This window comes from Aythya ferina (assembly GCF_964211825.1).
Source record: "Aythya ferina genome assembly, chromosome: 28".
In the NCBI taxonomy this organism is placed as follows: domain Eukaryota; kingdom Metazoa; phylum Chordata; class Aves; order Anseriformes; family Anatidae; genus Aythya; species Aythya ferina.
The window spans coordinates 3,134,621-3,149,003 of NC_140325.1; the positions used below are offsets into that span (position 1 = coordinate 3,134,621).

The 14,383-nt window shown below is 62.1% G+C and overlaps 3 protein-coding genes across 3 annotated transcripts; all 3 read right to left on the minus strand.

Annotated features, from left to right (window-relative positions):
- Window positions 1-2,121, minus strand: LOC311424735 (dynactin subunit 2-like). Its single transcript, XM_084500114.1, has 9 exons — window positions 1,940-2,121; window positions 1,670-1,817; window positions 1,526-1,591; window positions 1,406-1,444; window positions 1,030-1,107; window positions 820-891; window positions 603-705; window positions 407-498; window positions 1-321 (listed from the first exon to the last, which is right to left on the minus strand). Exons 1-9 carry the CDS (start codon window positions 2,104-2,106, stop codon window positions 235-237), a joined length of 852 nt encoding a protein of 283 aa, XP_084356240.1. The 5' UTR covers window positions 2,107-2,121; the 3' UTR covers window positions 1-234.
- A 2,414-nt stretch (window positions 2,122-4,535) lies between these two features.
- Window positions 4,536-7,172, minus strand: LOC311424727 (uncharacterized protein). The gene is made up of 2 exons (XM_084500106.1): window positions 5,286-7,172; window positions 4,536-5,231 (listed from the first exon to the last, which is right to left on the minus strand). Exons 1-2 carry the CDS (start codon window positions 6,708-6,710, stop codon window positions 4,539-4,541), a joined length of 2,118 nt encoding a protein of 705 aa, XP_084356232.1. The 5' UTR covers window positions 6,711-7,172; the 3' UTR covers window positions 4,536-4,538.
- Window positions 7,173-7,295: 123 nt separating this feature from the next.
- Window positions 7,296-13,898, minus strand: DCTN2 (dynactin subunit 2). Its single transcript, XM_084500110.1, has 14 exons — window positions 13,794-13,898; window positions 13,049-13,117; window positions 10,619-10,715; window positions 10,459-10,520; window positions 9,485-9,583; window positions 9,226-9,386; window positions 8,956-9,103; window positions 8,812-8,877; window positions 8,692-8,730; window positions 8,318-8,395; window positions 8,108-8,179; window positions 7,891-7,993; window positions 7,702-7,793; window positions 7,296-7,616 (listed from the first exon to the last, which is right to left on the minus strand). The coding sequence occupies exons 1-14, from the start codon at window positions 13,827-13,829 to the stop codon at window positions 7,530-7,532; spliced, it is 1,209 nt and encodes a 402-aa protein (XP_084356236.1). The 5' UTR covers window positions 13,830-13,898; the 3' UTR covers window positions 7,296-7,529.
- Between the last annotated feature and the right edge of the window lie 485 nt (window positions 13,899-14,383).

The following is a 14,383-nucleotide window of genomic DNA, read 5'->3' on the forward strand; positions in this document are numbered from 1 at the left end:
CGCTTTGAACCAGGACGTTTATTGGGGTAAATCCAGGAACGAGGGGCAGTGGCCTCCCACCGCGTGCTAACTGGGGGGTGGGAAGGGCCCCTCCACAGCCCCGTTCTGCGCAGGGGAGCACGGCCAGGTACACACAGACAGGGACTGCTACTTGCAGGCAGAGGGAGAGATTCCCAGGGGACCACGACGCCGGGGGGGGGATGCAGATGCTCAGGGAGGTGCTCCAGGGTGCTCTCACTTTTGCAGCCGCTTGATGCGGGCTTCTATGTCAGCAAAGTTGTCCTCTACAATGGCCAGGTTTTCCTTCATCGTCTTCTGGACCTGCGGGGAAGGCAGTGGGGAAGGGAGTGAGCGGGGGGACAGGATGGGGACCCCTCCCACCCCGGCACATGCTGCTGAGACTCGCCTCTGCCAGCAGCACGGTGTTGTCCTTGAGAGCACCGGCTATCTCCTGCTGCGTGGTGTCCAGGTGCACAAGGACCTGCCCAAACTGTGTGGCTGGGAAGGAGGCGAAAACTCAGCACCGGAGGGCCCCCAGGCCCCAGGATCGCCCTTGTCACACCACACCACTGTCCCCAGCATCCCCCTTCCTTGCCCCTCACCTTGCTCGTGCAGCTCCCTGAGGGTCAGCAGTCGCTGCACTACATCGGGCAGGCTGCTGGCCACGGGGTCCCAGCGCTGCATCATCTCATAGACCTGGTGGATCTGGGGCAAGGGGCGGAAAGCAAGAAAGGAGGGCGTAAGCACAGTCTGCAGGGGGATTCCACATAAGCCCCCCGTGCTGCGGTTGCTTTGGGGGGCCTGTCCTGCTGCTCTTACCTTGCTCTGGGTGTCAGCGTCTTGCACAACGGCCTTGTGCTTGGCGATTTCATTCACCTTGGCCAGGACGCTCTGCGGAGGGGGGAGGCAGATGTGAGACACCAAATCCAGCAGCGTCCACCCAAACTTCATAGCCTTTGCTGGTGCCCTCCCTCGGCTCTCCCGTGGCTCTGTGCCGCTTATCCCCAGCCTCCCTTTGTCCCCTCTCACCTGCAGCCGAGCCTCCACTTGGTCCAGCACAGCCACGTCCAGGATGTTGACTTTGGCTTGGAGGATCTGCACGGTCTCCTGGGGAAGGAGAACAGGGTGGCTGGGGGGTGCCTGGGCACGAGGGAAAGGCTGAAAGCTGCACCAGGGCAAGTTCGGGTGGGGGACTGGGACAGAAAATCTTCACTGACAGGGTGGTGGAGCAGCAGAGCAGGCTCCCCAAGCAGGGGGCCATGGCCTCGAGCCTGCTGATATTTGAGAAGCAGTTGGACAACGCTCTTAGATTTATGGCTTAATTCTTAGCGTGGAGCCAGGAGTTTGAGCCTAGGGTCTCCATGGGTCACTTTAACTCAGGCTGGTTTAGGATTCTAGGACTCACCACGAGGCTGGTCCCCTTCAGCCCGACCAACAGCGGGTTCTGCGGGGAGGAAAATCCCATCAGCGGGGCCTGGAGGATGGGGGGCAGGGGGGGGCAGGGCTGGAGCTCCCGGCCCCGTACCTGGCTGTCAGGCTCGTACCGCACCATCGCCTCCAGCTGTGCCAGCCGCTTCTCCAGCTCCGCAATCTGGAAACGCGGGAAAGGAGGGCTGAGAGGGCAGGACAGCCCGTTTTGGGGTCAAACGCCGTGATCCCACACGCTCACCTTGGCAGCCTGGGAGAACTGGTCCTGCTCCGGCCTCCAGTACAGCTCAAAGGTGAGCATGTCCCCGGCGGGGGCTGGCGCCTTGGCGGGGCTCTTCCCTGCCGCTGCCTTCTTGCACTTCGCCACCTCCAGCTGCTGCAACAGGCGCCTGGGAGAGAGCCAAAGTTGGGCACGCTGCCCTGGTGCTGCCTCGCGGGGTCGCTGGCATCCTCCCCCTGCTGCCCCCCAGCTTCCCAAACCGCGGCCACGAGGCCTCAGGACCGCACTCACTTGGCCAGCGCGCCTTCGGGGTCTGCGAAGTCGATGGCTGCGGCAGGGCCCAGCAGCTTCTCCAGGTGGCTGGAGACCAGCTGCTGCTTCAGGCCCTCCACCTGCCTGGCCAAGGCCATGGGCGTCAGCTCATGCTCATGATCATGACGGGATGATGTCTCCAACATATCACAGGTGTTGTTGTTCTCCCTGTGATCTATGGAGTAAGAATTCGTGTCAAGAAGATGGCGGATGTTAAGAAAGAAGGGGGTGATGTGGGAGTGTGGCCATGGGGGTCGCCGAGCCCCATGGTTGGTGCTAACATCAGACTCTGAACGATGAGGCCATCAGCAATGGGAAGAGTTTAGAGGGAAGCGAGAAGGGTGCTTGAGGAGACGCCATGCCCTCTGGGGTTGGTGTTCCCCAGCCGTTAAGGCGTGGAAGTTTCTGGATGTTTGCTGTTGCTGGGCACAGTTGTGTGACCAACGGAAAGCTGTTTGAAAAGAACTGTTGTCGGGCAAGGGGTTTAGGAGTGGAGCCTGTTCTCGAGATGCAAAGGCAACACGATATAGCGAAGTTATGTCATTAATAAAGAAGTAGAAAAAAGGAAAGAATAGGGACAGGCTAGCAGAACAGGGACCAGGACGGGAACAGGCACATTGATCGCCTCATGAAGATCGGTTTGGCCAAACTCAGCAAACTGCCCAAAGGAGCTCGTACAGAAAGTCTCTGGAAATAGGCACCGGAGCTGGGAAGAAGTTCAGGCTGGGAGAAGCAGACCCAGCACACAACTGCCCCTCGCTGGTCAGCAGCTGTGCGTTTTGGGGAATCATACGTGTTGGGAATTGGCATACAGGACGTGGACATGTGCCCGTGGAACAATTGTTCGATTTGAGCTTGCCTTAAGCAACCAGAAGCAGGCCTTAGAAAATCTCAGGGCCTGCTGTAGCTGAGCAAACCAAGCTGCCAGAGTAACTGTGAGCAGCTCCCACGGCAATACTTCCCACATCGCCCAATTAAGGAACTCAGAAAAATATTGTTCCCAGCAGCTGGCCTCAAGGACTAGGTCTACGTGACCGCTAATCACAAGGGGGGTTGTTTTCTTGCAGGTGGGGTTGTTTTCTTGTAGTTGTTTGTCTGAGTGCTTTTGACCAATAATCTTGTGTGAAACACTGTCCGCCCCTGTCGAGTTCACTATAAAAGTTAGGCTATTCGGGCAATAAAATGGAGGAGCATGATCTGACTCTGCTGGTGTCTGTCGTGCTTTCGGCCGTGATTCGCAACACATACTCATTTTGGGGAATCATTCGTCCTTAGGAACAAAGACTGTCCTGCTAACCTTGCGCCTTAATCTCCTCATTAACAATCAGACAGTTAATGATCCTGCACTATGGGTCTAAATGGAGGTCAAGGTGTGGGACTCTGCAACTAAAAGCGACAAGGTTGCAGTGGGATTGCTCGGCACCTGGCGAGCAGTCTCTGAGGCCTTACAGAGCCGTGTGGGGCCACAGGCAGAAACGTGTGCTTGGCCAGGCAGTGAGGGAGCTGCGGGCTCCTTTATCGATCCTTCTGCTCCGCCATGGGCCCCTGTGCTGCTACAGCCATCGCAGGCCTTTGCTGCTACACCCCTGGGGACCTGGACGTGCCTTTTGACCCAGGCCCTATGGCCTTGAAAAGGAGATGGATCCGTTTTTCTTCGATCCCCGAAGAACGGGCTACGTAAGGCCCGAAGGCCGAGTTGCTTGACGACGTAAAGCGAGACGTTGTTCCCAGGACTAGCCCTGGAATTCTCCGGTGTTTGTAATCAAGAAAAGGGATGGAAAATGGAGACTGTGATATGATCTGAGAGAAATTAATGAAGCCGTGGAAGGTATGGGAGCACTTCAACCAGGATTCCCAACTCCAGCTGTGCTCCCCCAGTCATGGACATTACTTTTCTGATTGTACGTGGGTATAGGCGCACTCGGGTTTAGTGTGTAAAAGCAAAGTTCTGTATATTTAGAAGGTTCGATGTTGGGGTGTGTGTGGTGGCAGAGCATTGACTCCCCTCACACCCAGCGCTGTTTACTTGCCTTTTCTGAATATTACTAAATTCAGGTTGAGTTGAGACTTGATTTATAACACCCCTGTCCCCCCCATCCCTCCCCCAGCCCAATGTCCCTCCCCATACTCACCCCAGCCCCAACCCCCCCCACCCCAAACACCCCCCTGTCCCTAGCCCTAGGTCCCCCCCAACAACTCCATATCCTCCCTCAAAAAAAACCTGTCCCCCCCAGCCCCATGTGCCCCTTGTCCCCCCCCCAAACACGCCTCTGTCTCACACCAAGCCCCCTGTCCCACCCCAGCCCAATGTACCCCACCCCAAATACACCCCGTCCCAACAGCCTGCCCCATGCCCCACTCACCATGCCGGGCAGATCGGCGTTATCTCAACCCCTGAGACCTTCTCTCAACCCAACCCAACCCAACCCAACCCCTGAGCCCTTCTCTCAACCCAACCCAACCCCTGAGCCCTTCTCTCAACCCTTGAGCCCTTCATGTCGTATTTGGGGAGGGAGAGAGCGGCTAATGTGGAACTCGACCGCCCGCCCGAGTACAACCACCACACAGACACAAATTCTTAGCAAGAAGATTTATTCCTTCTCCGGTTCTTCCGTCCCCTTCTGCCGCAGGAACTCACTGCAGTACCACTGTCTGGCACGGGATCACGGAGCTCTCGAGTTGGCGCCTGGCTGTTGGATGAGCCTTCTGCTGCAGTTGCAGTGGAGGGGAGAACTCCTCTCCTCATGTCCTGCAGCTCCCTCAGCAGCCTGATGCACTGCTCCTTGTCTCCGAAGGCATAAACGTCGTTTCCCAGGGCCAGAGGAAACTTTATTTCGGGGCACTCGTTCGGACCCTCCATGGGTTGGCAGCCGTGTCGAGGTGAACGTCTTTTCCCTTTTGGTGATTCTTGCCCCAAAGACTGCGGGATGGAGGACACGTGCCCTGCTCCCGATTCTTCGCTCCCATCTACAGAGCTGTCGTCCGAGGAAAGACAGCACCCAGGAATGTCGAGTGTGACATCTGACGTCGAGGAACTTGCGTAGACTCCGATTGTGGTTGCCTTTTCCGAAGCATCAGAGCCGTCTTCATGGTTCGTGAGGTTCCGGGCCTGTGCTGTGGGAGATGTCGTCGCCTGGGGCAGTTCTGAGACGATAGGGTTGGAATTTTTTCCTTTCTCCAGCTCGAGTTCTTGTGAGAGCAGCTCACATTGCTGCCTTTGCTGCTGACACTGCTGCTCGGATTGTGTCAGCTGCGCTCGTAACGCTTGCAGCTCTTCCTCATGTGCCCTTTGTTGCTCTGCCCAAGCCTTCTGCCAGTGCTTAACCTCCTCCTCTCTCTTCAGCAGCATGAGCTTTGTTTCCTCTAGCTCCGTCTCCCGTTGTTGCATTATTTTTGCCAGTTGACTCATGTTCTGAAATTCACAACTGAGGTACTGCAGTACTTTTATGAGATGTTTAGCATTTCGTTGCTCTGACACTTGCAGGACTTCCTGCTTCAGAGCAGCATTTTCAGCCTCAATCTCCTTTATCTTTTCCTTCTGCCTGTGGAGCTGAGAGTTTTCCTGGTCGCGTCTGGCTTTTTCATTCAAAGTGCATCTGGCACAGATGCTGAGCTCCTCGCTCCTATTCTTCAGCCGAGAGCGTTCCAGGTCCAGTTTCTTCTGCAGCTGAAGTTTCTTCATAGCCTCATTTTCAATCAGCTGCTGGTCGACCTGCTCCGTCTTTGCAGCAGCCTTTCCAAATCTTGAGGCAAGCTCTTTCAGCTTGCTGACTCTTTCCCTCAGCTTCTTGGTCAGGAGGCCCAGCACGCTGACGTCCTCGGCGAGCCTCCGTGCCTTCTCCCTGGCTTCCACCAGGGAGGCCTTGTCCTTCAGAAGGCAGGCCTCGTCCTGAAGGAGCCCGCATTGCCTCCCCAGCTCCTGCAGGGTATTGAGCAGCTTGGCTTTCTGCTCCAGAAGCTGGCCGTCTCCGCTGCCGGGGGGGCAGGGCTCTTGCTGCCCTGAGACCTGAACCCCCACGTGGCGCCGGGCCGCGGCCTTGTCCCCGTTGTGGGAGGCAGGCGCCCCGCACTCGGCCTTCTTCACGAGCTCTTTGTAGAAGAGCCTTCTCTGCAGGTTCAGCTTCTTCTTGAGGGCCAGGATCTGGGCGGCGTCGTCCCGCTGCCGCTGGAGCAGCTCCTGCTCCCGGCGCCGCTCGGCCTCCTTCTCCTGCAGCAGCTGCCGGAGCTCCGCCGCCCGCTGCCTCCGGCTCTGCTCCTCGAGCTGCTGCAGCTCCCGCGCCCGCTCCTGCTCCCATTTGGAGCGCAGCTGCTGGGCCAGGAGCTGCCGCTCCTGCTCTGCCCTCTTCTTCATCTCACGGGCTTCGGTGTTGAAGCGCCGTTGCAGCTCCTGGGAGCGGAGACGCTCGGCCTGCAGCTGGGCCCGCAGCGCCTCCAGCTCCTGCACAGGGCCCCGACGGGATGAGGGCTGACCACGAGCCACGGGCCCCTGGCCATCACCACCGCGGGTCATGGTTTCAATAACCACTGATAATAACCGGCAATAATAACCAGAAATAACCACGAATCGGTGAACGGTCACCAAACGCTGCCAGCAATAGCCACCAGCAATCGCACGGCCTGGGCCTGAGAGGGACAGCAGGCTCTGAGCCCTCAGCAAACACCAGCACCGCACAGCAGCAGAGGCAATCTCTACTGCTGGCCCCCTGGGCGCGAGCGGGGCCTTATATACTGTGTCTGGCTGTGACGTCATAAGGGAGGGATGACGTCACAAAGGAAGGGTGCCGCCACATGACCTTATATGGCGTGTCTGGGCCCCAACGCCCCCCCTGACGTCATAAAGGACTGATGACGTCATATGACCTTAGATGGCGTGTCTGGGCCCCAACGCCCCCGGCAACAGCCTCGGCACCAGGGGCGCGGAGGAGGGAGGTGAGGGGCTGGGAACCCGTGCAGGCATCAGGCAGCCGGCAGCGTTGGCCGGCTCGGAGCTGCTCTTTTACTGAGCGCATCCACAGGGACCTGATGGCCTCCATCTTGCCCATTTATTCCGAAATAAAGGTCTGTTCCAGTGCACATCCTTTCACCTTACTCTGCTTAGCAGGACAAAAGCAGCCGGCCACGTTTGTAGGATTTTGTCCCCTTTCTCCAAAGCCCCCTCTCCTGTGTTGCCCGAGGGCTAATGGTTTTAAGCTAAAAAAGCGTAAACAAGTCTTTGCTCGAGCTACACTGGGGGTGCTTGGAGGGCTTGAGTGCACAGTAAAAGCTGCATTTCAAACACCCCAGCTGGGCCCTGCTCATGTCCCGCAGCCTGAAGAAGGAGATGCCAGCACAGACGCGCTTTGAACCAGGACGTTTATTGGGGTAAATCCAGGAACGAGGGGCAGTGGCCTCCCACCGCGTGCTAACTGGGGGGTGGGAAGGGCCCCTCCACAGCCCCGTTCTGCGCAGGGGAGCACGGCCAGGTACACACAGACAGGGACTGCTACTTGCAGGCAGAGGGAGAGATTCCCAGGGGACCACGACGCCGGGGGGGGGATGCAGATGCTCAGGGAGGTGCTCCAGGGTGCTCTCACTTTTGCAGCCGCTTGATGCGGGCTTCTATGTCAGCAAAGTTGTCCTCTACAATGGCCAGGTTTTCCTTCATCGTCTTCTGGACCTGCGGGGAAGGCAGTGGGGAAGGGAGTGAGCGGGGGGACAGGATGGGGACCCCTCCCACCCCGGCACATGCTGCTGAGACTCGCCTCTGCCAGCAGCACGGTGTTGTCCTTGAGAGCACCGGCTATCTCCTGCTGCGTGGTGTCCAGGTGCACAAGGACCTGCCCGAACTGTGTGGCTGGGAAGGAGGCGAAAACTCAGCACCGGAGGGCCCCCAGGATCCCCCTTGTCACACCACACCACTGTCCCCAGCATCCCCCTTCCTTGCCCCTCACCTTGCTCGTGCAGCTCCCTGAGGGTCAGCAGTCGCTGCACTACATCGGGCAGGCTGCTGGCCACGGGGTCCCAGCGCTGCATCATCTCATAGACCTGGTGGATCTGGGGCAAGGGGCGGAAAGCAAGAAAGGAGGGCGTAAGCACAGTCTGCAGGGGGATTCCACATAAGCCCCCCGTGCTGCGGTTGCTTTGGGGGGCCTGTCCTGCTGCTCTTACCTTGCTCTGGGTGTCAGCGTCTTGCACAACGGCCTTGTGCTTGGCGATTTCATTCACCTTGGCCAGGACGCTCTGCGGAGGGGGGAGGCAGATGTGAGACACCAAATCCAGCAGCGTCCACCCAAACTTCATAGCCTTTGCTGGTGCCCTCCCTCGGCTCTCCCGTGGCTCTGTGCCGCTTATCCCCAGCCTCCCTTTGTCCCCTCTCACCTGCAGCCGAGCCTCCACTTGGTCCAGCACAGCCACGTCCAGGATGTTGACTTTGGCTTGGAGGATCTGCACGGTCTCCTGGGGAAGGAGAACAGGGTGGCTGGGGGGTGCCTGGGCACGAGGGAAAGGCTGAAAGCTGCACCAGGGCAAGTTCGGGTGGGGGACTGGGACAGAAAATCTTCACTGACAGGGTGGTGGAGCAGCAGAGCAGGCTCCCCAAGCAGGGGGCCATGGCCTCGAGCCTGCTGATACTTGAGAAGCATTTGGACAACGCTCTTAGATTTATGGCTTAATTCTTAGCGTGGAGCCGGGAGTTTGAGCCTAGGGTCTCCATGGGTCACTAACTCAGGCTGGTTTAGGATTCTAGGACTCACCACGAGGCTGGTCCCCTTCAGCCCGACCAACAGCGGGTTCTGCGGGGAGGAAAATCCCATCAGCGGGGCCTGGAGGATGGGGGGCGGGGGGGGGCAGGGCTGGAGCTCCCGGCCCCGTACCTGGCTGTCAGGCTCGTACCGCACCATCGCCTCCAGCTGTGCCAGCCGCTTCTCCAGCTCCGCAATCTGGAAACGCGGGAAAGGAGGGCTGAGAGGGCAGGACAGCCCGTTTGGGGGTCAAACGCCGTGATCCCACACGCTCACCTTGGCAGCCTGGGAGAACTGGTCCTGCTCCGGCCTCCAGTACAGCTCAAAGGTGAGCATGTCCCCGGCGGGGGCTGGCGCCTTGGCGGGGCTCTTCCCTGCCGCTGCCTTCTTGCACTTCGCCACCTCCAGCTGCTGCAACAGGCGCCTGGGAGAGAGCCAAAGTTGGGCACGCTGCCCTGGTGCTGCCTCGCGGGGTCGCTGGCATCCTCCCCCTGCTGCCCCCCAGCTTCCCAAACCGCGGCCACGAGGCCTCAGGACCGCACTCACTTGGCCAGCGCGCCTTCGGGGTCTGCGAAGTCGATGGCTGCGGCAGGGCCCAGCAGCTTCTCCAGGTGGCTGGAGACCAGCTGCTGCTTCAGGCCCTCCACCTGCCTGGCCAAGGCCATGGGCGTCAGCTCCTCCTCGGCCGCCGAATCCTTCACCGCGCTCTGTGCAGGGAGGTGAGGGGGGGGGGACGACAGGCAGCAGCGTCAGCCCCCCGGGGACGATCTGCCCGCGGCTCCCAAACGGCAGCGGGGATGCTCACCTGGATCTGCTCCACCTCCCGGACCAGCTCCTGCACCTCGTGCTGCAGCCGCTGGTACCGCTGCTGAGGGGTCTCTTTGGCACCAACGCCCTCACCAAGCTGCAGAGAGATGAAAAGAGAGGATGAGGAAAAGCAGGGGGGTGTCACGGGGGCTCGGGGCCTGCCCACGGCCAACAGGGACCTGGCAGTGCTGGGACACCGGGACCCAATTCCCCTCGGCGGTTCCAGTGCCTGTGCAACGAAACGAATCGGCCAGAAAAAAAAAAAAAACAAGTAGCTGAGTCCCTCTACAGATAGGTAGGAGAAATGTCACGTTTGCAGGGCCCGGGCCTCCCAGGGGACTGCTGGAGGGATCACGCTGCAAGGTATCAGCAATCCAGGAGGGTCCTGGGGGGCGCTGATGGCAGCTTCCTCGCCCAAGGGTTAAGGAGAGCCCACAAGGAGAGGTGAACCCACAAGGAGAGGTGTTGGGGCCGGACCCCAAGCTCACCAGCACCGAGGGGCTTGCTGGGAATCACGGACTGGTTTGCCTGGAAGGGACCTTGAAGGATCATCTGGGGCCGAAGCCCACGACAAGAGAAAATGGGCACAAACCAAGCCACAGACGGCTCCGTCTGACTACCAGGGAGCACAAACCAAGCCTCAGCTGCCTCTGGCTGATTACCGGGGAAAACTTCCTCGCTGTGAGGGTGACTGAGCGCTGGCAGAGCTCGCCCAAAGAAGAGGAGGACTTGGGGATATTCAAAAGCCACCGGGCTGTGGCCCCAGGCAGCAGCTCCAGATGGCTGCACGGGGGTCGGACCACAAGGACCGAGGGTTCCCTGCCCACCTCGACCCATCTGAGGTTGATTCTGCGGCGTGATTTGGGGCTGGGGGCAGAGCCACAGCCCTGGGCAGAGTCACGGTCCCCAGCAGGGACGTCCCTGGGGACAAACTCACGCCGAGGGGGCCGTCCCCACGAGCTCTGCACTCACCATTTCGTACTCCCCGGCCTCGTAGCCCGTCGTCCTCATCTTGCTGATGCGGTCAGAGAAATCTGGGAGAGGAGAGCAGGGGGTCATCAGCCCCAAAAACACCCAGGGCGGCTGTGCCACCCCCGGGGTCCCCTCGGCGACCCGGGACCCCGCAGCTCACCCACTCCCTCGGTGCCCAGGCGCTTGTCCTTGAACTTCTCGAAGGCGGCGTTGGGGTTGATGATGAGGTGCTCCACGCTGGTGCTGGTGAGCTCCTCCTGCGCACAGGACACGGCGCTAAGGACAACGGGGGACTCGAGGGTCTCGCAGCGGGGCTGCCGTCCCCCTGCAGCCCCGGCAGCTTTTTGGGGCTAGGATGGCAGGAAACGGGGCCGAGCTCAGCCCCGTCCTCCCCGACTGCCCCCAGGATGGGGCACAGCCCCCCCCCAAGGGCAGGAAAACCCCCCACGAGGGCCTGGCAGCGGGGCGCGCCGAGGCTCAGCACCCTTTTGGCGGTGCTGGGAGCCCCGTGAGGGGCTTCCACCGCCCGCAGGCACCGGGGTGCCGGCAGCTTGTGGGACCTGGACCCCTCCGAGCCCACTCCAAGGCTTCGCCGCAGACGCAGACGGCGACTCGGGGTGGTCCTCGCCCCCCCGAGGACCCCCCCCCCCGCCTGCTCCCCTCTCCAGCCCCTGCGCCCGGCCGTGGCCTGAAGCACTCGCAGGGAGCCCCGGCGCAGCGCGGGTGGAGGAGAAGGGGTGAGAGCAGTGGGGGCAGCGCTCCGGCAGGGTGTTTTTTTTTTTTTGGGGAGGGGGGCTGTCCAGCTGCGGGGAGGGGCAGCGAGCAGAGCAGAGCGTTAGGGCAGCCGACGGACGGGCTCTTACCAGCTCCTTGCGTTTCCCAGAGGTGAGAAAGTCAGAGCAAAGTTAGGAGGAGAGGAAAGAGAAAAAACGGCGTTAGAAGGTTCGTCCCATGCGTGGCCCCGCGTCACCCACGGCCCTCTGCCACCGGGGCCGCCCGCCAGCCCCGCACCAGGGCTCAGGAGCCACGGGGAGGGGAGGGGGGGGGTCACGGGGAGGGGGCCACCAGCACAGAGGCGAGGGCAACGAGGGGGGCGGCAGAAGGCTGGGCTCCGGCACCGGGCACCCCGAGGCACCCAGGGCGGTGCTCGTGGCACGGGAGGAGGACGCGGCCGGGCTCCGAGGGCTCCACAAAGATTTTGGGGCCGGAGGGGAGCCCCGATTCCGCCAGCCTCCTCCCTCCTGCTGCAGCTCTTCTCTTCCCGTCCTGTTCCAAGCTGAATGCCCGGCGGGTCCCTGCAGCTCTGGGCGGGGGGGGGGGGGACGAGGACGGCCACCGGCTGCGCTCCACCAGCCGTGGCCCCTTTAGCAGCCAGCAGCACCGGCCACGACCCTGCTGCGGGGACTGGGGGGGGGTCCCTGCGGGTGCTGGAGGCCAAAACAGCCCCCCGAGCCCTCCCCAGGGCTGCTGAGCACCCCCCCTCCGTCCTCAGCCTGGAGCAGGTCGTGGCCACGTCCCAGCCCCGGTCGCAGTCGGTGTTAGGGGGAGGGGGGCTCAGCGTTGGGTTGCGGGGTGCCCCATGCAAAAAAAAAACAAAAAACAAACAAAAAAAAAACAAACGGCATGCAGAAAAACATAAAAAAAAGGAAAATAAAAGAAAACCAGAAGCAGCAAACGGGCTTACTTGTGCAAACTATGTCCGGGCAAGGTGGGGAGCAGGGAAGGGAAGAGCGGGGGGAAAACTCCGGTCAGTTCAGTGCACGAGAGGCAGGAAACAGAAGGAAGCTGCGCGAGGGGCTCTGGCGGGCCGGGGGGGGGGCTCCCGGGAGAGATGAGAGCAATTAAAACCCCCCCCCGGGGACCCTTCAGCTCCTGCCTGCAGCCGGCGGGGGTGGGCACGTCCCAGGCACCGCTTGGTCACCGGGGTCCCCCTGCGCGTGGCGAGGTGCCACCAGGGGTGCAGCCGCCCCGCTGGGTCTGGGGGGGGAGCTCAGCGCCCTGCGGAGGTTTTCACCCCTTGGTGGGGGGGGTTTGGGGGTGCTCGGACCCCCCCCGGCTCTGAGATGTGAGGCTGTGGTGTCCCCGTTTCCATTTGGGGACCCCGTGAGCACCCGGAGCGAAGCCCGGCAGGCAGCACGGGATGCGCGGCGTGACAGCGGGGAGGTGGCACCGAGGGGGGGGGGACACACATGAGGCACAGGCCGGGCGCACGCAGACCCCCCCCAGGAGCTCAGTGCGGGTCCCCTTTGGGCTGGGAGCCCCCCCGCTGACAGCCGGCAGCGTGCGCGAGCCCTTGGGGGTGGCCGTGGCGAGGCAAATTTAGGCACGGGACCCCAGGAGGTGCTTTTTTTTGGGGGGGGCACCACAATGCGCCCCCCCCATCAGCCCCCGTTATCCTCCGCGTGCCACCGGCTGGACACGGAGCCTGGGGACGGGGACCAGGCCCCCCCCCGAGCCCCCACCCCGCAGCAATCCCGGGCTGGGACGCGGCACCACGGGGCCAGGAGCCGATTTTGGCACCCCCTGGGGGGGGGACACCGGCACCGTGGCTCGGCCCTGCCCCGCACGGGGCCCCCCCCCGCAGCCTTACCGCCTCGAACTCGGCCTGGTCATCCTCGGGGAGGTCGCTGGTCTCATACACATCAGGCTCGTTCCGGGCCTGGGGAGCAAAAAGGTTCCTTTTTTTGGCATCTGTTTCTCATCAAACGGCCCCAAACTGCCCCAAATTGCCCCCAAAACGCCTTCGGATGGTGACCCTGCCCCCCCCCCCTCAGCTCTCCTGGACACCCCCCAGGTCCCCCAGCCCCCACTTCCCACCCTGTCCCCCCTGCTCCCCCCCCCATGCCCTGCTGCATGCCAGGTACCCCCCACCCCAAACACCCCCCTGTCCAAATCCCAGCCCTATAACCCCTCCAACACCTCCATGACCCCCCCCAAAAAAAACCCTGTCCCCCCCCAGCCCCATGTCCCCCTTGTCCCCCCCCAAATACCCCCATATCCCCCCACCCCAAACACCCCCTGTCCCCACCCCCCAGCCCTATATCCCCCCAACAGCTCCATGACACCCCCCCAAAAAAACCCCTGTCCCCCCCCAGCCCCATACCCTCCCCCCCAGCCCCATGTCCCCCCCCAAACACCCCCTGTCCCCCCCCAAACACCCCCTGTCCCCCCCAGCCCCATATCCCCCCCACCCCAAACACCCCATAACCCCCTCCAGCGCCCCATACCCCCACCCCAAACACCTCCGTGTCCCCCCCCAGCCCCATATCCTCCCCCCCAGCCCCCTGTCGCCCCCTGTCGCCCCCCCCAAACGCCCCGTGTCCCCCCCCACTCACGATGCCGGGCAGGTCGGCGTATTTGGGGTCGGCCATGGTGGGGCTGGGGCCGGGGCCGGGCGGGGCCGCTCGCGCGAGAGCTGCGGCGCGGGGCACGCTGGGAAATGGAGTCCGGGGGGGGGGAAGGGGACACGGGGGGACATTGGGGGGCATTGGGGGGACAGGGGGACATTGGGGGGCAATGGGGGGACAGGGGGGACATTGGGGAGCATTGGGGAGACAGGGGTGGACAGGGGGACATTGGGGGACATTGGGGGGTGGGGGACATTGGGGGGACATTGAGGGGACAGGGGGACATTGGGGGGCATTGGGGGGACAGGGGGGGACAGGGGGACATTGGGGGGACAGGGAGACATTGGGGAGCATTGGGGGGTGGGGGACATTGGGACATTGTGGGGACGTTGGGGGGACACTGGGGGACATGGGGACCTTGGGGGACAGGGGAATATGGGGGGGACACTGGGACATTGGGGGGACATTGGGAGAGATGGGGACACGGGGGGACAGGGGGACAGAGGGGGGACATGGGGATATTGGGGGGGCACCGGGGGGTGGGGGACATTGGGGGGTGTAAGGGGACACTGGGGACA

What these genes read in the sequence shown, in the direction of transcription:
- LOC311424735 (XM_084500114.1), bottom strand. Translation starts at nt 2,106, where the DNA reads ATGTTGGAGACATCATCCCGTCATGATCATGAGCATGAGCTGACGCCC. An exon ending in AAGTGGAGGCTCGGCTGCAG is followed by an intron (nt 892 to 1,029) that starts GTGAGAGGGGAC and finishes CCCCCTCCGCAG; the next exon opens with AGCGTCCTGGCCAAGGTGAA. An exon ending in ACACCGTGCTGCTGGCAGAG is followed by an intron (nt 322 to 406) that starts GCGAGTCTCAGC and finishes CCTTCCCCGCAG; the next exon opens with GTCCAGAAGACGATGAAGGA.
- LOC311424727 (XM_084500106.1), bottom strand. Translation starts at nt 6,710, where the DNA reads ATGACGTCACAGCCAGACACAGTATATAAGGCCCCGCTCGCGCCCAGG. An exon ending in TGCTGAAGAGAGAGGAGGAG is followed by an intron (nt 5,232 to 5,285) that starts GTTAAGCACTGG and finishes CATGAGGAAGAG; the next exon opens with CTGCAAGCGTTACGAGCGCA.
- DCTN2 (XM_084500110.1), bottom strand. Translation starts at nt 13,829, where the DNA reads ATGGCCGACCCCAAATACGCCGACCTGCCCGGCATC. An exon ending in AAGTGGAGGCTCGGCTGCAG is followed by an intron (nt 8,180 to 8,317) that starts GTGAGAGGGGAC and finishes CCCCCTCCGCAG; the next exon opens with AGCGTCCTGGCCAAGGTGAA. An exon ending in CAGGGAGCTGCACGAGCAAG is followed by an intron (nt 7,794 to 7,890) that starts GTGAGGGGCAAG and finishes CCTCCTTCCCAG; the next exon opens with CCACACAGTTCGGGCAGGTC.